This window comes from Biomphalaria glabrata, chromosome 2 (assembly GCF_947242115.1).
Source record: "Biomphalaria glabrata chromosome 2, xgBioGlab47.1, whole genome shotgun sequence".
Classification (NCBI taxonomy): Eukaryota; Metazoa; Mollusca; class Gastropoda; family Planorbidae; genus Biomphalaria; species Biomphalaria glabrata.
Genome location: NC_074712.1, coordinates 47786310 through 47813973, shown reverse-complemented (window position 1 = coordinate 47813973; position 27664 = coordinate 47786310). Strand labels below are relative to the sequence as shown.

At 32.6% G+C, this 27664-nt stretch overlaps 2 protein-coding genes across 5 annotated transcripts; one reads left to right on the top strand and one right to left on the bottom strand.

Moving 5' to 3' along the window:
• Positions 1-620: 620 nt before the first annotated feature.
• On the top strand, positions 621-9279 carry LOC106060067 (ribosome biogenesis regulatory protein homolog). The gene is made up of 10 exons (XM_056020981.1): positions 621-823; positions 4156-4228; positions 5139-5177; positions 5320-5358; positions 6014-6115; positions 6252-6330; positions 7051-7158; positions 8080-8234; positions 8354-8484; positions 9080-9279. The coding sequence occupies exons 1-10, from the start codon at positions 678-680 to the stop codon at positions 9210-9212; spliced, it is 1005 nt and encodes a 334-aa protein (XP_055876956.1). The 5' UTR covers positions 621-677; the 3' UTR covers positions 9213-9279.
• Positions 9280-9928: 649 nt separating this feature from the next.
• LOC106060068 (solute carrier family 25 member 35-like) lies at positions 9929-27238 on the bottom strand. 4 transcript variants are annotated; one of them, XR_008776648.1, is made up of 8 exons: positions 27096-27238; positions 23331-23478; positions 23050-23184; positions 21441-21560; positions 20109-20195; positions 18103-18234; positions 11600-16313; positions 9929-11557 (listed from the first exon to the last, which is right to left on the bottom strand). XR_008776648.1 is itself a non-coding variant. In XM_013217817.2 (7 exons), exons 1-7 carry the CDS (start codon positions 27158-27160, stop codon positions 15990-15992), a joined length of 1011 nt encoding a protein of 336 aa, XP_013073271.2. In that variant the 5' UTR covers positions 27161-27238; the 3' UTR covers positions 9929-15989. The 4 variants fall into 4 exon arrangements, 3 of the variants coding, with proteins under 3 accessions (XP_013073271.2, XP_013073274.1, XP_055876957.1); XM_013217817.2 differs by having other exon boundaries at positions 9929-16313; XM_013217820.2 differs by lacking the exon at positions 27096-27238 and adding an exon at positions 24972-25129 and having other exon boundaries at positions 9929-16313.
• Positions 27239-27664: the final 426 nt, after the last annotated feature.

Sequence of the window (27664 nt, the reverse complement as noted above, 5' to 3'; positions counted from 1 at the left end):
AGCCCTCACTCTAATGGAGTTTGATGATGATGATATAAAACCAGTTCATTATTATAAGAATTTACGTCTTTAATGACTTCGAACTAAGCAGAAGTTTGTACATGCCAACCAGCAAAATGATCAGGCCAAACACAACCTCGAAGACATCAAAGCAGTGCTGAAGTCCATGGCGTTCATACATAACAAAACATTACGGTCTGACGTTTTGCAAATGATAATAAGTATAGTGTAAAGTTTTTGATATTCTAGTTGAATTTTAAACAAAATTAATTGTAAAAAAAAACAAACAAAAAAAAAAAAAACTCGAACATCACTTTCTTGCTGCTGTCACTTTTTTTTAAAAGTTGTCTTAATTGAAAAAAAAAGTTCTCTGGTCACGACCAGACCGGCCCATTTGGTACCAGCCCACCGGGCATTTGCCCGAATGCCCATATAGCCAGTCCGCCCCTGCTATCAAGGATTGAAACTTGTAAAATTTTAAGTGGCGCATCTGAACACCTTTGTCACGGAGGTCACAATCTGAATTAGAAGTTAAAAACCATAAGCTTGGACACCCCTGACCTATATGTATGTTTATATATTTTCTATTCATTCATTTAAAGTTGGCAACAGTCCTGTTATATGTGTACCTCTTCCGCTTTCATTTTATCAGTGATAGTCGAATATTTAGAAACAGCATGGCAAGCAAACAAACAGTAGTTGATAGTATTCTCACTACATCTCCATCTATTCCTAGCACAACAGTCGAAAATGCTGCGTTAATAGACATTGACGAAGGATTGTTAATGTCTTCTAATGTGGTCCATGATCTTAAAGAATTCAGGTAACACAAAGTCGACTAGTCACTTACTCATAATTAAAATTAAAACTGTGACAACTGTCAGAGTCAATGTCATAAGTCATGATGATGAATGATGATGATAATCATAAGTCTAAGTCATTAAGTGACTAAGACTAAGTTAAGTAAGACTGAGTAAGTCACTGTAAGTCGACTGATCACTGGCGACACTGGTAGACTCTACTCAAGTCTACTCTAGTACTACTAGATCTAGTAGTACTAGTAGTCTCTACTCTCTAGTCTAGTCTAGAATCTAGATCTAAATCTAGTTACTAGTTAGTATCTATGGTAGATTCTTATAACTGAACACCGACTTTCGGGAACTAGGTCAATTTTTTATTTTATTTTTTTATTTGGTGAAGGTTTAACTTACAAAAAAACTGAAAGCAGATTCTTATTCTGCAACTAAAGGACTATAAAAATAGTTGTGTTCCTTTGTATTACCACCCATAGTCAAGATTTTATTTTAAAATAAATTAGGTCACTTCATGCTCCTATTTTGAACGCAGTTTTTGGGCTTTCTCCTTTAGTTGAACAGTGAGCACCGGTGTTGAACACCACTATGTAATTGCTAATAAATTATATCGGTGTTACTTAAAAATTATTTAGATTGTAGTAAAAGAAGTAGATTCAATTTTGCAATATGTATTTATAGTCTATTTCCTCATATACTCTCTCTATTTCTATATATATATATATATATCGTGTATAGTTTATTTATTTAAATACCTATATAATCTATGTGTAGAAACAGACAGAAATAAATTTATATAGATTATAGAGCTATAAATTAATTATTTTAATTTAATAAACATGATATTTTCTACTAGGCTACTTGTATTTTCTCTCTGTCTTTCTTTTAACTCCCATCCAAGGACCCTAGAGCTCTTCTTGTTTTCATAATTTGGATGTTCGTTTTGTGACACCTTAACATCCCCTCCCTCCCATAGATGCTCATAATTCTTTTCATGACTCTCTCCCCCTTCCCTCCACTGCCTGTTGGATAGTTTGTGACACTACTCGCTGAGTGTATACCTCTCCTTACCGCCAGCTTATCTTGCGTGATCACATGCAGTGGGCATGGTCTCTGGCTTCAAATTAGCAGCCCACACTTTTTCTTTCATTCATAAGTTATATATTCTAGATATCTCTATCTAGGTCATGTTTATTCATTGAAAAAATCATAGATTTATTAATCCCAATAATATTTCTTAATACGATTTTGCTGTGTTCAAAAAGGAGAATGAGCTGAATTCATTATTATTTGTTTGGACACCCCCTTTTTTAATTTTATTTAACAGCTAACGGTATAAATGTGATTGGAATGTCTTTCTAAAGATGTTTGGAAGCTTATTTTGATATGCCCATCAGCCTACGATCAAACAGGCTCATGATATAGCCTTCATCCCTTATATGGGTATGAATTGCCGGGGGAGGTTAAAACAACAGCTTAACATACATGGTTACCGAGAATCTAAATAACTGCCATCTGCTTTGGAAAAACGGAACAAAATTACCAGAACTTATCTAAAATTGGACATGTTCAGTCCCGAATCGTCGATTTTAGCTCCAAACATAAAAACAAATGAATTACAAACAAAAAAAAGCGACCCGTTTAGAAAGGAGAATCCGATGGGGTGTTCAAACTATAAGAGCCTCCTCTATACTGTCGTATAATAGTAAAGTTCGAAATTATTAAGCCTGCAGGCAGCAATTTTCACGTTTGGATTTTTATAGTATAGCACCTTAACTGTCTGACCTATGAAAAAACTGATGATATCTCTGAATTCCTCATCCTTTTTTCTATAAAAAATTTAATGTATCACTAGGCTTGGTTAAAATTAAATATGAGTTCAAAGTGGTGTAGAGTAGGTATCGCCAAGCGTACCTCGAGCTGATTTTTCCCCAGTTAGTAAGCTCGAATGGGTTGATGGAAGGTTCGAACAGATCAAAGAAAATATATCTAAAAACATGTTTTAATATTTAATTTTCACTATAAAGTCATTTTATTTTTACTCTAGCGCAAGAACACCATCCATTGCACCATTTCCCACCCTCCACAACTTCAAATAGTCTCTTTAACTTTAAGTTGATGAGCAATCAGACTTAAAAATAGCCTTAAGCCCATTACCCATTTCCTTCACTACCGGGTAGTAAAAAAAACACCTCCTGAGTTTGACCTCACCATGAACTTAGCCTTTACAAGGAAAAGGAATAAATAGTATGTGTCGGAAGTAAAGAAAAAAGGTGCATGCGCAGTAGCAATATAGTAGTAATTTGGTAAACATTCATTTCATTCAAATAAAAAAGTTTTAGCAATAAAAAGTGAACTGTTCGAACCTCTTGACAAATCGGGGCTGCTCGAACTTCGCACTTTATTCTAGTTCTAGTGACTAGTCATGATTGATTTTGACTTAATTGATATTGAATAATGAATAATTGATAGTGACAGTCTGATGAGTCTGTTGTTAGGTATACCGTCTGTTATTGTAAAAAGTGTTATTCACGATACTGATTATAGTCAATGCTAATGATAGTTGATACTCAATGATAATGATAGAGATAGTGTAGTAGTGTAGTGATAATAAGTGAACAGTAGTGAGTAGAGACTAGTGTCATCCCCAGGCCCATGTCACATGATAGATCTAGAATCTAGCATATTATAAAAATATTGATACACACATTCAGTGAAATTCACATACTGAACTGAACTAGATGATAATGACTGCTGAGTAGATCTAGTCATTAGATTCAGTAGTCTAGTGACTCTAGTCAACTCTAGTCTAGAGTCTAATTAGTAGTAATAGACTCAGTCTGAGTCTCAAAGTCCAGATGATCAAGATCTAGAATATAACTACATCTAGATCTAAAATCTAGTTCTATATAGTTACTAGAAAAGAATAATCTAGTTAAGTAAGACTCAAGTGTGTTATTTAATGTAGTAGTGACACTAGTGACTATTAGTGTTAATGACTTAAGTAACTAGTTCTAATTTTCTAGTATACTATTTAATTCTATTACACTATTACTATACTCAATCAAAACACTGAGGCAATTGCTTACTAATTACACTCATGGCGAGTCATGGCATGGGCATGACTGTTGTTCCTCTTTTGGTACTATGTCATTGAAATAACAAGCACTTTTGCTGAGCCTCTGCTGGAGCTAGTTTTAGGTGTAGTATTATATAATAGAGACATAGAATTGTACAGTAATGTGAAACAAATTTAGTACAAACAGATGTGTTTATATTGTTATAAAATTAGGTGCCCTGTATTAGTATTAGATTCTTTTACTGTTTACTATTTTATATTTAGACAAAACACAGAAACTGTATTAAAAAGAATAAGCAGAGATGCAACACAAGTTCTGTTTAATTCCCTGTGGCAGGTCAGTAATTAAATAAATATTAATAATAACTAAATAATTAGATGTATTTCTTTTTTACTTAAAACTTAATGAACTACGATATGGAAAATTATTGTACTTTGTATAGAATGTGCAGAAACACACATTTGTAAAAACTTTCTGCAGTCAAACCCTGTTGGTGTTCATTAAGTTCTAGCATATATTGTATTGCAACATGTCATTTTTAATAAATTAAAGTTTATTTGATTGTGTACTGTAAATGGAAAGCTGTCAGTCACTATTAACATTTATTTTAATTATTATTTGTACAGTAACCTATTTCATCAACTTCAGAAATGTAATACATTGTATAAGTAAGCTTACCTTTTTTTAGTAAAGTAAAGTTCCCCTTTCAGACCTTGCAATCTATAGGGCAGATGATGTAATGGTCATCAGTTTCTGTGGCCCACAGTTAACAATGGTGTCTTGTGACCAGCACAATGACCAACTGCCTTTACTTTTCCCCAACCATATCATGTAAACATTAAGAGCTGGGTGGACTCAGAGGTGCCCAAAGATTCCAAAATAAAAAATCCCCCAGTTTAGAAGCCAAGCGCTTTACCTCAGTCACTGCACCGCCTTTACCTTTTTTTTTTATCCATCCCAGTGGCGCTACAGCCCATGGAGGGCTCTGGCCTGCTTCAACACATCCTTCCTTTCAGATCTTTCCTGGGCCTTTCGTCTCCATGCCCTAACCCCAAGCTGTTGCAGATATTCTTCTACATCATCAATCCATCGCATTCAGGGTCTGTCTTTGGGTCGCCCGCCTTTTGGTTTTTGCCTGTATATGATTTTCGCTCCTCTGTTTCAAGGTGGCCTTTTTTTTTTAAGCTTATTAAAATTTATCTTTTGATTTATTTATCTATTCAATCAAAATTTATTTATTTTTCAGCTACCAGTAGAACAAGTTGAAGGCAACTATCTCATTACAGTAACTGCTTGTTTCTTACAAAAATATATTATAATAATCTTTTATTTATAATTTAATTAAATTTTGTTTTTGGTTGATTAGAATCTTATATTTTGCTGTGCTTGGTTCTTGTGATAAAAATAATTGTGTTTTCTCTTCCTAGCTTCCTGAAATAAAGATGTGGCTACCAAGAGAAAAACCAGTAGGTAGATGTCGTCACATGCATTTTTAACAAATACAAAATGAGAGAGAAGGATATTTGTTTATTTTTTTAAAGACAGTTACTTTTGATATGTCCTTGAGTTGGTATTTGGGACAACTCATACATTTTAATTGAATTCAAGTTAGCGGCTATATAAAAAAACCTATACAGGCCCTTTGACATATACTCAGCTGTTTATTGCGACATTCAACAAAAATAAATCTTATTTAAAGCTTAAAAAAAAAACTGCCAGGTAATGATTACAATACCCATACAGAAAACAAAACATTTACAATCATATACCTTCTTACTACTGGCTAGATAAGGTATCTGGTAGGAATGTAAAGTGAGCACAGGCAAACTTAAGCATTTCTGCCCTTTATAAATAAGTGCTATTGAAGTTGTTAAAGATTAAATGCATTTGTAAATTGTAAGCACATTTATCTGCTTATCAGATTCTTTTGTACGTAGAATTGTTTAAACAAGAACTGGACGAAATAAGGACAGAAAAATTACTACCATAAAATTTCAAGAGTTTAATAAACTGTGTAGCTAATATTGTCTAGAATATAAGTACCTGGCTAATGCTGTAGATTGGTTTAAAATTCAAAATAAATGTTTATTGGTATTAAGATGACAATTTCACCCATTTCAGGTGCCTAAGAAAAAACCCTTAACAAAATGGCAGGAATATGCTAAAGGAAAAGGAATATTAAATAAAAAGAAAAGCCGCATGGTTTATGATGAAGCATCTGGGGTAAATCTTTTTCTTTTTCATTGGTAATATTGTAGATTACTTATCAGTTCAAACTTTCATATACACCTAGGCTACTTAATTTAATACACACTATTATCAATAGTGTTATTATGATCAAATATGTTTTATAACCTAGGAGTATAAACCCAGATGGGGTTATAAAAGAGCTAATGATGATACAAAACAGTGGCTCATCGAAGTTCCAGCTAATGCAGGTCTGTTTAAAAATTGTTTCTGATTATATAAAGCAATAGGTTAAAATATATAATTTATCCCTTTTTTAAATCAGATTATTAAAAAATCTAAAAGTTGAGAGCTTTCTCAAATTGGAAATATTAATTTGATTTAAGGTTGTTTTTTTTTTTGTGTTGTCTTCAATCTATTTTCACAAAATTTCTATTTTCTACTGATGCCTCTAAGACATTGCAGGATTCTATGGACTCTTTGCTCTTTTAGTTGTGCTTACCCATGCCTTAGGTTTGGAACTCAATTCCCCATTGAGCTCAGACAGACACTGTGCTTCATTATGTTCAAGATGAATGTTAAGATTTGTCTGTTCGAATCTTAGACTTGTTTAGATTAGTTTGCTTTTTTTTCCCCCCGCTGTTTTATGTTTATCATTCTCTCAAAGTACCCAGAACACACAATATGTCTGTTAACATCTCTATACATTAAATTATTATTATCTTTGCTAAGCATAAGGTGTCAGTATTGAGTCCTTGAGGAAATCAGGAACTCAGCTTACCTAGTTCCAAAGGATACATACCTAACATGTATTACAGTATTAGTGAAACGTAAAAGTACTTGGTCGTTGTTGCGCACCTCTAAATTGACACTATTAACAGCAGTAACATATCTCCTGTATTGATTTAGAGTTAAAGCTCACCCCCCAAAAAAAAGTTAATTTCATTTGTTGTATTGATATTGTTTCACAGATCCTTTTGAAGATCAATTTGCTAAAAGGCAAACAGCAAAGAAGGAAAGAGTTGCTAAAAATGAGCTGCATAGATTGAGAAACATTGCTAGAGCTCAAAAAGTCAAAGGTATTATCTCTAATTGATTTGTTCTTTCAAAAAAAGGATTTAACTAAAAAGTAATCTATGACACCAAAATTATTGAAATTGAAAATATTTTTTCTTGCAAACAAAACTCAACAAATTTACAAAATCACACTTTTATTATATATGAGCATTCTTGTTTTAAATTATGTCTGCTTACACACAGCACAAATAATGTTATTTACCAATCACCCACACTTCTTTAGCTTAGTTTTGTGTTCTGAGAAGGAGGGTAGCTGGAAGAGAAAAATGTTTCAGGGAGATACTGATGTAATCATATATTACTATATATGTTAAGTTATAGATTCATGTGCGGCTTGCTAGATGTTGTACTGGCTTTTATTGTAATCTACTAAGAAGGAAGAATGATACTAAATAGGGAGAGTTGATCTATTTATTATCAAAAGTGATATCTCCCAATGGGATATATGGGAAAGTATAGATCAATGTATTTATAGCATGAAATCTAAAATTTGATGATTCTATGTTTGGTCTACTATCAGGTACTTACCTTAGACATTCAGACCAGGAATCAAGTAGTAGTTAAAATGTTATTCACAGCTACTGCTTATTTAATATTAATTTTGGCTTAGGCTTAGGAAAGAAAATAGATTTGTTTCAGTATATGAAACAAAACAAACTAAAAACACATTAAAAACAAAAGAAACTTATTTATTCACTCAGCAACTTGCTTAAATTATTGCCTAATTTTCAAACACATATTCCAGGGGAAATATCACTCCATGACAGTCCTCTTCTTATCTAAGACTCTTTTATAATGTCCTTTTGTTTGTTTTTTCATTAACCTTTAAAAATCCGTATTTGAAAAATGTATACACAACATTTTGCTTAACATGCTGCTGGTTGTCTAGCATTCAAAGTTTAAACCTAACTTTATTTTTTTAGTTCCTGGTGTAGGTTTAACTCCTACTGAGAATCCAAGCAAGGATCACTTATCTAAAGCCTTAGCAGTAGCACATAAATCTACAGCATCCATTGGGAAATTTACAGAAAAGCTTCCAAAAGAAAAACCTTCAAAATTTACAGGCAAAAAAAGAAAGGTAAAGAAAATATTCAAGAAATAATTGCCATTAAAAATAATTATTAGCAACTGTAATTTGAAATGTATATAATTTTTTATTAGTTTGAAAGATCTTATTGTCTTATTATCTTTGTGCAGTTTGAACCATCTATTGGCAACTTGATGAAGGAGAAAGAAAAGCAGTTACAGATGCTTGAAATTAATGCCAAAAAGATTCCAACAATTGATGTCACCAAAGCTACAAACAGAGCATTGAGAGAAGAAGAAAGGTAATCTACAAATAACTGGGGAATAAAATATCTCTGTAGGTTTCAAGTTAGTTATAAGTAGGCATAAACTTCCATTAACTAGATGGCACCTTGTCTCCTTGAAGGGGCCATACATAATTAATGATAAACTTCCATTAACTATAAAATACTCTTTAAACGACATAAATAGAACTTGCTAAGTCAATTACCAAAGGGCCTCAATTTAAACAATCTTTAACTGAACTGTGAAAATAGCTTTAAGTATATGTAGTCTTTAAGTGTCAGTGAGAATGGCAATGGATAGGGTCTATGTGTGAACAAATAAGTGTCAGTTACCTGTTAAAGCTGGGTGTACTCAGAGGCGCCCAAAGATCCCGAAATTAAAAATCCAAGTCTTCAAGAGGATTCAAACCTGGGACCCCCAGTTCTGAAGCTAACCCCTTTACTGCTCAGCCACTGCGCCACCTGTGTAAACAGTAGCAGTTAGCATTCTTGTGTTGTGTGAACAGTAGCAGTTAGCATTCTTGTGTTCTGTATAAATTTTGTCAACTCAAATATTTATTTTCATTTGTGTTACTTTAAACCTTTCACTGTGTTGCTCTAAACTTTATTTCAGATCTAAAACTCAAGAAAGACGTCCGAGTAAAAAGACCCCAAAGAAGCTTAGAGGAAAAAAAGCAGCTTTGGGCGGTGAAAAGGTCAGAAAAGGTGGAGGTAACAAGAAAACAAGAGGAAAGAGGAGGCTTTAAGAGCAATTAGTTAATTCTTGACAAAAACCTGTATATAATGTATAGAATAAAACCACACAAAAAATAACCCTTTGTGGCATTCATTATCTTTTGTTCTCTGTAATATAGTTAGCTGTATGATAAATTAACTTGCATTTTAGAAAATTCCTTGCTCTGTTTTCATTCAAATTTTAATCCCTTGTGACCAATGCAATGTCCTGTTCTTAAATAGTAATAGTTTTTTGCCTGCATGAATACTTCTGATGGTTCAGTGACAGTTCAGGGTCTTAAGCACATAATCAGCTTTTCTAATACGCCTAAGACAAGGCAAGCAACTGCTAAGATTAAGGACTGAGTTACTAAGCACACTTTAATTTAAACTCTAGGACTGCTTAATTTTACTGAAACCATATTTTTTTAAATAGCTCTATCATAAATATTTGATTTCAAAATATTTTTGTTTAGTGATGTCCACAAAAGAGATAGCTCTATAGCCCAATGAGCATGCTAAAAGCATAAAAGTTGTGCTATACAAAAACAATGAAAAAACAACAAACAAGCAAAATAAAAAAAAAATCTTAAGAACTGCACTTACAACTATATCTCAATAATGTATAAATTATTTCCCTTATTCAATATCAAACAAAATAATTACCAACAATTAATTGGTTAATTTTTAAATTGATTCATGTTTTAAGTGCAATAAATAATTAATTAAACAGTAATTAATCGCCTAATAGGTTAATTTTCTTTATTGATTCATGTCTTGCCAATGCCAAATAATAATTGTGCAAAGTTTCATCTTGATCTGAGAATGGGTGTGGGAGAAATGTGTAAAAACCTTTTTAGCAGATGGACAAAGTGAGTTGATATAAGCTGTTTAAAAAAAACAACACCGAATAACATTTTGTTCAAAATGAACACAATAATCAAGAACACTTCAAAATAGTTTTATTATATTTTGTATACATATTTCAACTATACAAACATATTTGCATAAACAAAGATGTAATATGTATCAGTAATCTCTGATTAATGTAAGAATTTTTGTGATATTTTGTTCTATAAAATTCTGCCTTGATTCTATTAATTCAACCGCACACAAACTCACTGCTGTTGCTGACCTGACATTGTTTAGATTTGTGACAAGTAGCCCATGCTTGCAAAATATGTATACATAAATACCACACAATAACTAATGCTGATTTTGAGATTTCTAGTAGATTTTACATGTAACAAATTTACATTTGAATTATTACAGCCTAAGAAAAAATAAGTTGAAACTATTAGACACAATTGTTAAAATTCTAAGGTTTAAAAAGTCATGTTCTAATACTAGAGTAAAACAAAAAAGTTTACAACTTTATTACTTGTTTACAATACAGTAAGTATTTTGCTCACTTATATCAAACCAAAAAAAGGCACCTACCCATGCCTTGTGTGTGGCCAGCTTTTTAAAGTGAAGATAGGATTCCAGAGCCATCTCGGAGTTCCTATGTAATGTGGTTCTACTCATCTTTGACCATGAACTATTTATATCTGTTGTATTTTGCTCAATCAATATTTCTGTTGGATCACAGATACATAAAAAAAAAAAACTAGTTTTCAAATTTCTCATACAAGCATTTGAACAAAAAATTGACCATGAAATAAGAAAAACAGTAAACATCAGTGTATTAACGGTTGAAATAAAAATACAAAATGGCTTGATCATTTATATTAATATATTTTTAAACACCAGTGCTTCAAATCAAATGTAATTAGTTCAAGGGATATATACCTTGATAAGATGCAGAGCACCTTTTAATGGGCCTCAGATTGAGCATTTCATGCAAAACTAAAATGGTTGAAATATATTATATTGAAACAAATATGTTTCATCCTGTCACTCAGTGCATATAATGTTATAAAGAGTTAATAAGCATTTTTATTTGTTAATCCTATAACCCAATGCTGGGAATAGTTGGGGCTCATATGTTGGCTATTTGATAACTTCAGGCTTATCTACTCCAAGCTTCTTTTTTTCTTTTAAATAGAGATTATGTAAAATACATAATGAATAGTTATATTTTATGGCAGTTTCAATGTGCTGAGTTATGTTCTATTGATATCTTATAAAGACGACTATAGTACGCCGGTACAGATATTCCATTTAACATGAAATGATGCCAACAAGGTTATGATGTATGGAAAGCTCAATCTCTGAAGTCCAGGTATCTACACTAAAAAAACAACAACCTGGAAATACTTCAAAGAAGCTAACACAAGGAAAGTAAAGGAACTACAGCTAGATGGTTAGACAGATGATCAGCAGGTCACTGTCACTATGTCACTAGAAGAATGACCTACATCACTAGAAGAATGACCTACGTCACTGGAAGAATGACATACGTCACTAGAAGAATGACCTACATCACTAGAAGTAGAATTTGCCTGCACAAAAGGGAGCTAGATCAACATCAAAGCAAAAAACATTTCAAAAAAAAATATATATAGATACAAAAGGAACTTTATTTATCTTACTGGGTGCATTAAATATTATGACAAGTGTCTTGACTTCAAGTAAACTATAGCAGCTCAGTGTTAGTATTATATCCATCTATCTACAAAGAGAGTTTCAACAGTTTAGGAGGATTACATACTCTATGAGAATGCCTGAATCTTCTGTACAGATAACCTCAATAGGAGAAGCATGGAGTGGCAATGGAAATATTCTATTCACCATAATTGTTCCCTGTGTGTTTAAGCATTGGCATAATGATGAGTGAGAAAACAAGAGACAGTTTTGTGTTTTCATTCCAACAAATAGATTAGACCTATGACACAATCTACTGTTGGATGCAAGGTTTCAATATTTTCAGCTCAAATATCAGTAGCTAAGAACCACAATCATGTATTCCTCCAAACAAAATATATGTTAAAAATTAGATTGCTTGGAGTTCTTTTTGTCACCTGTCTGAAAATGGTCAACTTGAACATTGCATGTTTTTTTACATGTAGACAAAGAGATGGACAAAATGATGGCAATATCCCCCTTGTGGAAACATCCATAAGTGAAAATAAGTGAAACATAACCTGCAGTGGGTTTCTGAAGTAACATCAGGAAGAAAGGCTTGCTAACCTTGTCCTTTCCTCCAGCCTGAACAGGGCAATGCTCATGGAGCCCTGATCCTTCAAAATGAATGCTGACCACTAGCACAAGAGCAGCTTTTGGGATTCATTTAAGATCAGACAATGTCAATGGGAAAACATGTTGAGCACTGCAAAGAACTCAACAAAATGGAGTTCATGGCTATGCTACCCAGCTGCAACATGGCCAGGGTGGAAACTGTCATTAGAGGAGATGACTAGGCCAATAGGGTAGCAAAAGAAGACTCCCACTGGGGTGCCTAAGAACACTGTTTCATTGTGCTGGTTGGAGATTGAAAATGACACCTGTATGGTTAGTATGACACCTGTATGGTTAGTCCCAAATAAAACTATTGTTCAGTCTGGCTGGCAGAAGGGAGCAAGCCTGGAATTTCAAGAGCCTTGGCTAGCTCTCTCAACAATTATAAGATTGAATATGCACAGAACTTATGGTTGAATTGCGCTTAGAACCTCCACAAATCATTTAAGTGCTAACTCAACAGGAGAAGATGGAATTTCTGGAGTAGTTATCCAAACTGGAAAATATGCCTAAGTGAACCACATCCTGAGCTATTTTTTCTGTTGTCAGAGGAAGAAACAATCTCCCCAAAATTTTAAAGATGAAAACGTAATACAATTTACAAAATACTTGGAATGTGACAATTATAAATGCATTTCAATGCAGAGCATAGGCTGATGCACTAATATTTCTATAGAAGACTACAGATGTAGTAGCCTATATTGAGTTCAACCGAGGCCTCATATCAAGCAAATCTACAAAATTCTCAACAAAAAGACATTTAATTTAAACTTAAACAATGAGATGTCATAAGAAATTGGAGAAGCCTCTAGATCTGTTGCTTAACTTTCAAAGTATGTTGCCATAGTGACTAGGACAACTTCATTGATAATCTACAATCCTATGTACTAATTGCCCTGCCCTGTGACCCTAAAAATAGACAAACAGCTTTCACCAGTGTTGTTTACAATGCACAAGTATCACCTGGAAGGATCATGTCTCAAAGCAAGATGTTTAAGAGTGAACCAATACTCTAATTATGCGCTCATTACTAATGCAATGAAAAGTACATTAAGTTGGTCATAAAACAGTGAGCCTTAACACCAAATGAATTAATTCCAAAATATATACACAGATACCAATGAAATAATTAAAAAAGGTTGCCCTAAAATTGAGAAGCTAGAGACTATGTCTACTGGTATAAACATTGCAGCAGAGGTGGCTTTAAATGGTAAATAGAAGTATAAACTTTTACTCAAGACTTGAACTTGCAAGAAATGTCTGTCACAAGAGAGTCACTCTTTAGTAACCTGAGATGAACTCCAATTGGTGGCAAGGCTGAAAGGATCAGTCCTCCCGTAGAGCCTTACTCCACTCTGAGGCAGAAATAATTGACATATGAGCAAGTTTTCTTTAAGCCTCTTGAGACAGGAAAACTGTCTCATCTCAAACCTTATGAACAGCAAGAAACAAAAGTCTGTAATAACTATGGGTGAGGTGTAATGACTCAGTAAAATACTGCCCAACAAACATGCAACCTGAAGATGCAATTAAACTTAAAAATTGGATTAAAAAAAAACAAAAAAACTCAGTATATAAGCAGTGATGTTAAACAAGTTTCTTTGGTGTGTTTAATAACAATGTTATTGAAATTAAAAATCTATCACTAAAAACACAGTAAATCCTGAGAAAAATTCTTTAAACATTTGAAAGTTCATATTATTACAATACATCTTTCCCAATACATAAACATAGCACATTTTTAAGATTAGTGAAGAAAGAAAATAACAAAACAATACTTGTAGCCTAAATGTACATGGAAGATAATTTAAAAAATTAAGAAGTGATTATTTTTATGTCCAGGACAAAGAATATTTCTTATAAGTATTATATTTTAGAAAACATTATCTTCTTACCATATAAATTACAAATGTTCCTTCAAAAGAGAAGATAGTTACATCCCATTCAGATCAATGTGTTAATGTAAGTCAAACACGTTAATTAGAGACTTAAACAATGTCATTGCTTTTTCCTGGCTGATTCAGGCAACCCATAAGTGCCAAACTAACTGAGTAAATCATGAACTACTTAATAACTATGAACAACATGTTAGACAAATCTAAATCTGTCAATTATTTACATGTGCAGGTAAACCACTGGTATCAAAATCTTATATAATAAGAAGCTAACATGAATATTTGTTTTCTGGAAAACAGACAACTCCAGAACATAAGATAATGCAACAGTTAGTTTTAATCATTATCTCATATAACAAGAAGCTAACAGGATTATTTGTTTGTAACACAAATATATATATATATATATATATATATATATATATATATATATATATATATATATATATATATATATATATATATATATATATATATATAACAAAAGATAATGTTTGTAACAAGGTCTAACAACATAACATACCCAATCAGCAGTCCAAAAAAAATATCTTGTTAGCAATCTTTCTTTTTATACTGGTATAAACATATTTGCACCCAAGTAATATTTTATTCATCAGAATACTGTAATAGTTGTTTATTTTTGTACACAAAACAATGTAAACAAAATATTACATGAAATGGTCGACTTATGCAAATGTTACTTCAAAAAAGATAATTACGTCCTTCAAGAGGTAACACTACTTTGATGAACATCTAAGTAAATCTTCTGGAATATGTTGGAATAGGAATATAACAGATTTAAACATGTAGATTTTTTTTTCAAAAAAAATATTTAAAAAATGTGAATATTGATCTTTATAGAAAATAAAAAAAGAAAATAAATTAACTTTCCCTCCCTCCTCCCTATAAATGATTGGGCATGGGAATAAGTAGAAAAAAAAAATGGATTTAGGTAAAAAAAAATAAAGAGGCAAATAAGTTATTACTTTTTTATTCAACATATAGTTCTAAATTTAAAGTATAGCCTTTATTTCCAATATAAGTAGTTACTTTCAAAAAAGTGTATTAACCAATAGCATTTCCCTATTCTGTCAGTTATTTTTTTTTTAATTCTCATAATATGCATTCTTTCTATAGTACGGCTACATTTAAACAAATTGTTATCAAGTTAACTGGTGAGGATGAGATTAAACAAAAAATATTAGAATTTTAAAAGGGGATTATGTTTTTGTAGAATATAGAATATAGTCTGTAATGGTATTTTTAAAGAACTGTGTAATATTTTACAAAATTGTCTAATGAAATTCAGAAAATGTTTCAGTACAAGTGTTAAGAATGCTGGAGAAAACAAATTCATAGGAAACAAAAAATATACATACAAAATAAATAAATAAAAAAATATACATAAAAAAAATAAACAAAGGAGACTCCTTAAAATATCTTTTTGGATACATGTTTGATCCATACAAGTTTCATTTAGAAATTTTAGGAGTTGACTGTATTCCTCCCCTTTTGAATAACTAATAAAAATCTTTAAGAATAATGAAACAAAAAATTTGTGGAAAATTTAAAAACTTGTCGCTGATATTCTTATAAAATGGAAGCCCTAAAATCCTCTAACAGTTTGAGCTTCAATAACACCAATTATTTCAATTACCTATCTAAAAATTAAGCATTAAACAAGGCCAACAAACAAAGAAAGACAAAAAAGTCAACAGGATACAATTGCAAACACTAGCTCTTCACTTTGGCGTTTGTCCTGGCAATGTAGATCTTCCTTGCCTCATCCCACAGCACTAGACTGATAGTAGTATGGGGCCCAAGTCTCAGGTAGGATGGAACCCAACCTTTGTAGAAGCCCCAGATGCCTTCAAGCTTGAATATCTTAAGGAAGCAGTCCAACACACCTGAGTAAATGGTCCCTTTGCCAGTCACAGAGACTGGCTGATTGTACAGTCTGGTAGAAATGACATCAAATGGTGTCATGAAGACAGTCACAAAGATACCGCTCACCATGCTGGCAGAAAATGTGGTCATGAAGCTGTTAGGTTTAAAAACCTAGAAAGAAAACAAGGTGGATTTTTCAATGGATCATATACACTGTAAAAATATTAGTAAACACTGAAATGTTACTTGTGCTAATTCAAGCTGTATAAAAACTGGTCTTATGTATAACAGAACCATGCAAAATACAAACTTTTGTGTTTTATCTTGTAAATAAAAGTTCATAAAAATGCATATTTAATTTTAAAATTTATAAAAAATACAACGTTGGAGAATTATAAGAAGGTTTGTACTTATTTCAAGCATGATAAAAATAATAGTGAAATAAAAAAATGTCAAAATAGAAAAAAAATTTTAGGGTACTATAAATAGATTTACACTTAATTTGAGCATGATAAAGATGATATTAAAATTATGTTTTTAATTGAGCATTTACTTTTTGAAAAAAATAATTGTGAAACACAAACTGCATTTCTGAAATATGACTTGCTTTTAAAAGTTGTTTCCTATATTTACAGAATGCATACTTATTTTAAAAACAATTTGGTACATTTTTTTAAGACCAAAAGTTGCTATTGTGCCTATTAGGTGTGCAAAGAAGAAGATGGTGACATTTGATTTTCAATAGCATTTGAATTCTAAATAAGACTGATATACTTTGGTTAGCAGAAAGATTATTACCAAGTAAAATGAAATGAAGCTCACATTTATGCTCAAAGGTTCCACGACAATTCATTCACTGACATTTTGTTCACGACTTTTCGTTCACCCAACATATCGCTCACCAACAAATTGCTCACTGACAATTTGTTCACAGACAGTTGGTTCACAACATATCATTTACACGCCAAATTGTTCACTGACAATTCTAACATGGACAAATCGTTCACATATTGTTAATATTATATATTCTTGTCAAGTGTTTAATTTGTTTACATTAAAACTTTTGTAGCTATTATTTCCACAAAAACAATTTAATCCAATAAAAAAATATTTTTTTTGTTAATTCTTTATTCATTATTTACTTTATAGTGAAAATGTCCAATAGGCATGTTAAGTTTGGTGAGAAAAAATGTAAACAAATAAATAAATAAATACAAAAAAAAAAATATATATATTTTTAAAATACTCAAAGATAACAACAACAAATAAACTTTCATCAAATGATGAAAGTAAAAATGTTGCCTAGAGTTCAAAGAGGGCCCACTAAAATGTTCTATCTAGCTTGTTGTAAGATCGCATTTTTTAAGTATAATTTTTATCACATACTGTCATCATTAACAAAGAATTAACAAATACAAAAAAAATAACCAAAAAAATTCTGATAAGGCCTGACCTATAGCATTCAGTTTTTTTTTGTTGAAATAATAGCAACAAAAGTTTTAATGTAAACAAATTAAACGCGACTAGAATATATAATATTAACAATATTAACAATATGTTAAATCCAGTGAACGATTAGTCTGTGAACAATTTGTCTGTGAAGGATTGTTGTGAGCAAGTTGTCCATGAACAAATAGTCTGTGAGCAAGTTTTCTGTGAGCGATATGTTGGTGAACGAATAGTCGCATGAACAAATTGTCTGGTGAACGAAGAGTCGTGAACGATTTGTCGTTGAATGAAATGTCAGTGAACGAACTGTCGTGTCCCCATGCTCAAGTTATTGTCACCACATGGTGATATGAGTAGAAGGCATGAAAAAGCAGATTGTGTGATCTGCCTAAAAACATGCTTTTTTGGTGTGTTAAAAGCTTTAATGATTTTATAGTATTTAATATAGTACAGTAAAATTTATAATTAAATAAATAAAATTGTCTTTAAATTATCATCATTATGTATTTACTTGTGTGCTGTCTATCATAGTTTTTGCCTCAGAAAAAGTAGAAAGTTGGGCAGCTGAGCCAACAGTAACTCTCATCACAGCTGCGGTAACACCTCGCCACAGACCAACAGCACCATGATCTTTATAGATAGTCTAAAATAGAGATAAAAAGTTATTTTGAACCATATTATTATTTATAAGAAGAAAAATATAAATGTATACATGGCAAATATGATTAAATATATATTTAAAAAAAAAAAAAAATTTTGTAAGCCAAGCTTTTTCTTCTTCTAGCCAGCTTTATTGCTGCTGAGCTGTGAGATCTTTTGCAGACTGTGCCAAGGAAAAAAAGTGTGCTGTTTTCTTCAGTTGTTCAGCACTGCCATACAGGGTGTTGGTTATGTTGGGCTGTAGTGAAAGTAGGGTCTGCCTAAGGTGGATTAGGGAGGGGAATTCAAAGAGGATATGGTTTATGGTTTCAAAGGGGGAGTTGTGTGGAGTTTATTTTGTTCAGGTGGTAATTTAATAGTGGTGTGTGTCATGTTCTTAGTTGGAAAATTGTAGATTGTTCTTTGCTGGGGAGGAAGTTAACACTGTCCAGTTTGTTAGGCATAGTCATTTCTTTGTACATGGCTCTGCCTGTGTTTCCTGATGCCCATTGGTTGAGCCACTCCTCTTTGTGATTGTTGACTAATATTGACCTTAGGGTCAGGTAGTTAACAGGTCTATCTGGTTGTTCCATAGATGAACCTGCCTTTGATAGCTTATCTGCCTTTTCATTTCCCATGATGCCAATGTGTCCAGGGATCCACTGTAGTGTGATATTGATATTTAATTTTGATATCATCTGATGGATTATCACAATGAGTGTTGTCAACTCTCTTGGGCTGTTTGAGGTGCTGCTGTTAAGTGCTTGCAGAGTAGATTGGGAGTCTGTAAAGACAACAATATCTGATGGTGGTTGCACTCCTTCATATAAGTTGTTTTCCACTGTCTGTAGTGGTATAGTAATTGCCTCAATTTCGGCTTGGAAGTTTGAGCAGTAATCGCCACAGGGTGCGCTTATCTCAAAGTGTTTATTGTTAGGGAAGACCAGGAAGGCAACAAGACCAGCATTGATGGTGACTTTGAAAGCCGATCCGTCTGTATAAATATGGATAGCAGTTTTTTGATAGCTTTCAATTGTTTCAAGCGTGCCTAATTTGAGCTCCAGTGGATTTGATTCTTTTGTTAAGGTGTTATTTTATTTAGTAAATGTGTTTTGATGGTTGGTTGTTTGTAGTTTAGTCCGGGTGTAATGTTTGAAAATCTGGTAATTTTTTCTCTGTTATTGGGTAGGTGGTGTTTTAGGGCTAGTTCGTCAGTAAGTTGGATCAGAGTCCTTTGCTTTTTTTGGTTGTTTTTCCAATTTCTCTGAGTTAGTAATTTATTGGATGATCATCCTCCAACCTTCTGTATCTCTCAATAGCTTCTAATGCTGCTCTGTTGCGCCTTAACTTAAGAGGTTCAATATTGGAGTCTATTTCAAAGGCTGCTGTGGGAGTAGTTCTCATACCTCCACTAATTAGCCGAAAGGCTTGGTTTTGAATTGTGTCTAATGGTACCTGGGAGACAGAGGCACATGACAGAGCATCATGGCGTCGTGCTGTGAAAACTGGCGCACAGGTTGCTGAGGAAAAAAGAACAACGCTGGCAGAAGAAAAAGCAAGGCAAACGACACTAGCTCCAGCTGGAATAACCTGCCCAGTGTGCGGCCGAACATTCCGGGCTCACATAGGTCTCACCAGCCACATGAGGAGGCATAAAACCACAGTGCAAATCCCTCAGGCCCTGGATGACAAAGTGGTCATCATCAAACCACAATGGACGAACTATAGATAGATATATATAGATAATGATGATTGATAGGTTTTGTTGGCAGCTACTTGTATGGAGAGACGAGTTATCTATTAAAGTCAAGCTTTTAAAATCTTCACTTTCAAATGCAAAAAATTGCAACAGAGAATGTTCTTTTTTTTTTTGCTTACCTTGATAGCATGTGACATAGATTCATGAGGGTGCTGATGACCAACAGCAATTTCTTTGTTAGCCTTTGCCTGAAGATGGGTCTTCACCTACAAAGCAAGACACAGTTGTGATGATGGATAATTAAGCATTACTAATAAATAAATTAACCCATTTATGCTGAACATCCATGGGAGTTATTTATAGTATACTCATCAATGCCACTGCAGGGTTGTGATTTTTTAAATTTAGAATTAATCCTATATAGAACTAAATGCAAATATCTGAGGCTGAGAATGTTTTTCTTTGGTTTAACAAATGTTTTAAACGCTGGTACACTATGATAAACATAGTGTTTATTTACATTACTTATGACAATAAAACTTTAAGACAAAAAAATGAAATATAAAATAAAAGAAAGTAATTTTTCACTGTTATTTATTATCATAAAATAAATTGAATTTATTTTTTGCCTTCTTTTTGTTTTTTTACTCTTCTGACAAAGAATATTTCTTCTTCTTCTTCTAGCCAGCTTTATTGCTGCTGAGCTGTGAGATCTTTTGCAGATTGTGCCAAGGAAAAAAAGTGTGCTGTTTTCTTCAGTTGTTCAGCACTGCCGTACAGGGTGTTGGTTATGTTGGGCTGTAGTGGAAGTAGGGTCTGCATAAGGTGGATTTGGGAGGGGCATTCAAGAATATTTAAGATTTAACAGTTACTACTCTGGCCATCTAGTACATGTATCTTCCAGAGTAGGTTTTTATTTATGATTTCTGGCTGATTCAATTGGCATATGTCCAACAATGTTGACAGCAACTTTCTGGAATAGTTTATGAGTTCTACAGTTTGAAGTGGTGCTTGTATTTGTCTGCCCTTTCAACCTTTTATCTGGAAAACATGACATGTACTGAAATATTTCTTCAAATCTTTTGTTATGCTTGGCCAGTAGAAGTGTATCCAAATTATTTTCTTTGTTCTGGAGACTGCTATATGTCCTGAATAAGGTTTGCTGTGTCCTGACTCAATAATTATTTATCTGTACACTTGTGGTACAACAATTTGTTCAAAGACTTCGTTTCTGTATTACTTTATTTCACCTGATTTTGCACTCTCAAGCATGTCACTATACAGTCCAGTGACAGCCTGCTATTTCTGTGGTAGTTTACACACTATAGAGTGTGAAATATACTAATATTGATAACATTAATATTTATAATAATTACTTGAGCTATACAGCAAAGCTAAAGACACTTCAATAAACATGATAGTCACATAAAAAGGACTACCACTTTATCTTGTATTTAGTATGAAAGTTTAAAACCATTCCTAAGACCTGATATCTATTTATGAATACAAACCATGTAAAATGGGCTACCAACAACAGCTCCCACACAACCAGCTAGAGCACCTGCTATCACACTTCTAGGAAAACTATGGTTGCCATTTTCATCTTTAGTCAAACCTAAATTATCTTGTATCTGTAGATGACAATGGGTCATATATACTAAATATACCAATAAAAATATATAATGCATCAGTAACTAGTGTGTAAAAAAAAATACAGACTGCGAGGAACTAGACTAAATACCAATCAATTGGAAGTACCTAAATTAAGTAAAATCTAAATTCTTTGAGTTTCCACTTAATGCTGGTGTTTTTATTTGGTCTCAATACCTTGATGAAGTTTTAGCATTATTATATCTTCATATTTTGTTCTCTCATGATTGTTTTTTTTTTTTGTTCTACATATTTAACAATGCTGAGTAATGCATTGCATTACCCATACCACAAAAGGTCTTATTTGTATGAAGTTGAAGAATCCCACAGAAGAGGTTATGTTTTGGTGGGCTTTATTACTCCGTCTCATGCTTATTGATTGTTGTTAAAAAAAAACAAAAAACAAGTATTACCGGTTAAAACAGGTAAGTGTTTGAAGTTACATCATTTTCCAGATCATTACGAAAAAGCTAAATGATTTAAGGAAGCAACTGATTTTTTTTTTAAACTTCTTCTGGCTGGTTCATTTAATCTGTAGGTTTTCAAAAATAAGCATAGTTTTATAAATAAGAGAGAGCTGTGTTCATGAGTTCAGTTCGATTCAGTCAGTTTTGACCAGTTTGGTTCAATAGTTCAGTTTTTAATTCACTGTGTTGATTTATTATTAATTGATATTGTGCAATTATACATGTAATAATCTGTCTACATATTTATTTTGTTGTATTATTGAATTTATTCTATATCAAACTATTGATCAATAAATTTTATTACAATAGATCCCCAAATTATGCTGGAGTGTTTGAGTCACTAGATTTTTATCTAGAATTTGTAATCTGTGATCACCACATGATACAAGCATCACATTCTTATAATAATTGTCTGATAAACTAGTTTTAACTTTACTCATTTTTTCGTCCAATAAAATATAATATTTTTTCTTATTTTCAATACGTGGCTAGTTTGTATATATAAATATGGAAAGAGTATGAAAGTTTTCTTATGTAACTGTAAATATTCATGTCTTTTAATTTTCATTGTATGTACTGTTCTACAGTAATTTTAATTGCTTGTTTGTTTGTAAAATGTTGTACATGTTTCTGGTGTTGCTACAGAGTTGAAGATAATCTACTTCCTAGTCCAAACCTCCTGGGGGTTGACAGCAGACAGGTTATCAACCCTGGATCATCAAGACTACCAAATGATAGCCCAGTACACATACTGCACAACCACCTAGACACAACAGCACAACTTTCAGTCTTTAGTTTCAAGTTTCAGGCTTTCATTCAGATTTTAAGATTATTATGTTTCAGCCAAAACCTACTGCAGGATAGCAGAGAACAACATCACGCAGGGTTTAAACTTGGGACCATCATGATGACAGTGTAAAGTGTAAACCTCATGGCCAAGCAGCCATCCATTTTTGCAAATAGTTATGGTTGGTAACATCACACAGTACCATTGTTCACTTACTTGATATGTTCCTAGTCTGGTCCCATTCATAAAAAACTGATACCATATAGCTGGAACAAGACCACTCTGTAATGCTAGTATTCCATCATTTCTTGCAATGGTCACAAATGCATGAAATGCATTACGATAATGAATCTAAAAGTGATAAGAAAGTTTGTATTTTATGTTCAAAGAAATAAAACATGTTATAAAATGTATTTCTAAAGATAAACACAGATATATTTTAAAATTTTAGAAATACATTATCTAGTTATTTTATAATACTATGATAAATACTTTACCGAATACTGCCCATGAGCTTGAAGTTCTCCTTGAAGCTGCATGCGAGTTTTAACAACCTCTAAAGGGTTGGTAAAGAAACCTGCACCACATGTTGCAAGACCTCCTAACATAAACTCTGCTACCCCATTTGAGGACATGCTTAAGAACCTTTTGGAAACAGATTATAGAATTTAAGATTATGTAAATGGAAAGGTGTATTTATGCCTACTAGAGCCTTCACTAGAAAAGAAAAGATGATTTTTGCAATGCTAAAAAAAGAAAACAGGAAAAGAAAAAAAAAAAGATAAAAAAAAAAAAAAAATTTAAAAATAAAACATTAAAATCCAACCTATGTCAAAGTAGCCAATAGCCTTCCAAGTCAATTTAAATGCAAAGGGTTAATATTCAAGACTTTCTCTTCATGATGTTTTTTTTTTAAAGTTTCATTAAGTTTGTGAATACTACAGTCACTAATGTCCACTCTGTTGATAGTCTGAACTAAAACCTATTTTTTCTTGAAGAAAAATCAAGTTTTGTTAGTCGATGCTTTTTTTCAAGAAATGTCAATTTGAGAATTGTCCTACAATATCTATTTAGAAGAGCCAAAATCAGTTTCACTTGAAGTAGGTCAATGAACTTCATTACTCCAGCAATAAAGCTTGAGAATTTGAATTCTTAATTAGTAACCATACAAACATAAAGAAATATGAATATTATTATATATATATATATATAATTTACTATTTCACTTTTACAGCTGCAACTTTTTATAAGAGCATATATTTTAACTACAGCTACAAAATCAAGCCAGTGTTACTAGATCTAGATCTATTTGCAGGATTAAAATACACGTTTCTAAACAAAGTCCACAATAAGTTTAAATTAGCCTGAACTCTGAACCAAGTAAAGTATGTCTTTATTTATGGTCAAAGTCTAATTCACTCAATGTCCACAATGACTAATGTTACAAAGTCACAAAATTAATAGTATTACCATTATTAATTAGCCTAGATATTGTTTATATACTATAGGCTATTGAGTATAGGTATTCACTGTATTAACTGTATAGCTAGTACAGACTCTAGACTGAGATGAAGATCACAGACTCAGAGACATAATGAGGCCTAAACTGAGTATGCTGTACAATAGAACTGGATCTACAGTCTACAGTACATTTGTTTAAAAGATAAATGAATAAACAAATGAATAAACGTGTAAATTGTAAAAAGATAATTAACTACACAGAGTCAGAGATTTAATTATTTTATCTACATCTAGTGATCTAGGTTCTAGAGTGACTAGAGTGGAGTCTAGATCTAAAAGTTTAAAAGACTATTCAATATATTAAATAATATTAGTATTAGCATATTTATACTTATCCTAGTCTACATAAGTTTAAAGACGATATAGAATTCTATATTCTAGATCCAGAGTATATAACTATAAGACTAAAGTCTAAAGTCAGTAAAGAAATGTCTCATATAAGACTAAGTGGACTTTTAGTGGTTACTGAAACGACTTTACTGCTTTACTCTTAGAATTAAGTAGGCCAAAGAATTTTAAACATAGATTCTTAGATCTAGATGATACAATATAATTAGAATTTAAAGCAGATGGGTCTAGTGTAAAACAAATACAAACGTTTAACTTAGGTGACCTACTTTAATTGTATCGAAAGACAAATCTATACATTATGCTCATCATTTGAAGTCAGCATGTCAATATAAACAAAATCAGCTGATTTCATCCAAACATAAAAACGTGAACTTGACAGAATGTGCACTTTCATTTATCGAGGGGACATCACTCTAACAAAGAATATCGAAATCACAACATAGACTATATGAAGTTTAATTTTAGCTATATTTTCGTGTGAGAGTCTCGGTAGCTCTTCGTTTTGTCTTTTAATTGTGTTTGTCTACTAGTGGTTCAAAAATGAGATCTAATATTCTAAACACTAAACACATAATGGTCATTTTCGATTTACACAGGATTCATATCAACCGGAAGAAGAAACAAGTATATGTAACGTAAAAAAAGTTTTTTTTTTAAGAAAATTCCTCCTTTTTTAAGCTGATGACTCCTCAATTGAATGTCATTTTCCAATTCTCTACAATACCTTTATTTTGGCATTGGGTCCTCTTTAAAAAAAAAGAAAAATCATTTGTTTTTATTAATTTTAATCGTTTATTTGACCTCTTTTGATTTTGAGGGGAAAACTACAGAGTATATAGGCCTACACGCACACCGGAAAAATCCCCATAACTAAGGGAAGCGGAAATGAAATTACAATATGTCGTAACCCAAATCAAAAATAAATAAATAAAAAAAAATTATGATCTTTGGTCGACATTAGTTTTGGTTTGCGCAATCCACATTTCACTATACAAAAATACCTATTGCGGGTTAGCTTACCATGTTTCACAATTTCCACGTAATGTCGAATCATCCCCGAGTAAAAAGCGGAAATATCTCAAAAGTGCATGTTGGAATGTAAGCACAATGCATGACAATGACGTGATCGACTGCCAGCGGACAACGGCTTTGTCCATGAGATACGGGAAAATATGCAGGTCGCAGCTGGGTTTGTGTAGTCATGTTTGTGAAAATGTTTGTTTGTAAAATGTTTTACATGTTTCGGATGTGCCTTCAGAGTTGAAGATTGTTTACTTCCTAGTCCAAACCTCCCGCAGGACGACGGGGGATGGGAGCGGGCAGGGGTTTGAACCTGAGACCATCGATAAATCCGTACGACAGTCCAGCGCACAAACCGCACGACCAGGCAAACACTGCCCTCATCCTTAATCTTCGGAACCGAAGACATTGCCATTATGCTTTAAAAATGTGTGTGCCATCTCTATTTAAGCTTTATATACACTATGCGGTCTTTTGGGGAAAATACCGACACTAAAATACTTAGGCTTTATAGAAAGCTTGCGTTTTTTTTTTTCGTGAATTGCTGAGTTCAGACTGTGAATCTGTCAAAGCCGTATCTTAGCAACTCAGAGGTCAAAGGAACCTGTGCACGAAATTGCATGCGATTCTGTGCAGCAGTTCATGTGATTTCTTGTGTACAACATACATACGTTAGTGAGTCATAGGTATTTTGCGTTCATATATAGATAGATTGGGGTTGATAATTGTATTGAAATGTTTCTATGTAGTTCATTCTATTTTTCTTTGAAAAAGGCGAATACGCTTGCATTGTACCTATTTTGTTTATATTATTTATATATAATATTCAAAGGTATATGAAAAAAAAAATGAGTTTGGGAAGCAGTGCATTAGAAACTTGATTAAATGAACTGAACTTCATTTGCAAATATTTGTAGTGCAGAAAGTCGTCAGGTTTATGTTAAGCTGGAAGTCTACATTACTTGACAAATATAGACAAAGAATGGCCTAAGATATTCAGGGAAACTAATTAGTGGCTAACAAAAGCTGAGGCAAACGAATCAATTTGGTTGAGTGCTTGCCCTTTATGTATTATTTCAATGTCCAAGCAGCACGTAGGCACACATTTTACACTCAATCTCCCCCGCTCTCCCCCTGCCCATTTCAAATGTGTTGGAATAGTGTAAAACAACTAAGCCTTAGTGAGTGGGTTTGTTGGGACACTAATGTTGATCTAAAGCTACTCACGAAATGTACATACATTTTTAAAGTGAAGAAAAATTACTAACATTTGAAGCATTTATTTTTTTTTAAATTAAATCTATTTTTCTTTTAATTTTTAGTTTTAATTCTGTAGTACTCATTCGAGGTAACATTTAAAGTAATAATACTTTTCAGGTGATGCCTTGTCTTGTGATGTTGTATGCTGGCTAGCGAAGGGTGTTCCCCAATCCATCTCCAGCGTCTTTGAAGGATATCTTCTTCAATTGGTTGAGCTAGTAGCAGTGGCGTAGCTAGGGTATATGATGCCCCGTGCGGCAGCTCCTCATGATGCCTTCCCCCAACTTTTTTTCCTAAAAAATAAACAAAAACAAACGAAATAAAATAACGAAATGACTTTCTTGCTGATAAAAATGAAATCTATTTTATCCCAACAATTGCCACATTAGTGAGTCGCAATTTTTTTCAGCGTTGATTGCCATTAAGTAAAAAACCAGGTTGAATCTGAACAAAATCTGCTCGCACAGAACCTCACTTACCACAACTGTCAGAAATATGGAAATAAAGACAATATTTACAACTGAATCATCTAGCCAACATTTTAAAAATTAAATCTTAATATCTCAAACAGATCCTTGTTGCAGAAATTCAACGGTTCTGAAACCGCGACAATGTTTTTTATGAGCACTATCGAGATTGATTTCGATCTTAGGGTTCAATTGTTGGGGTGGCGACAAAA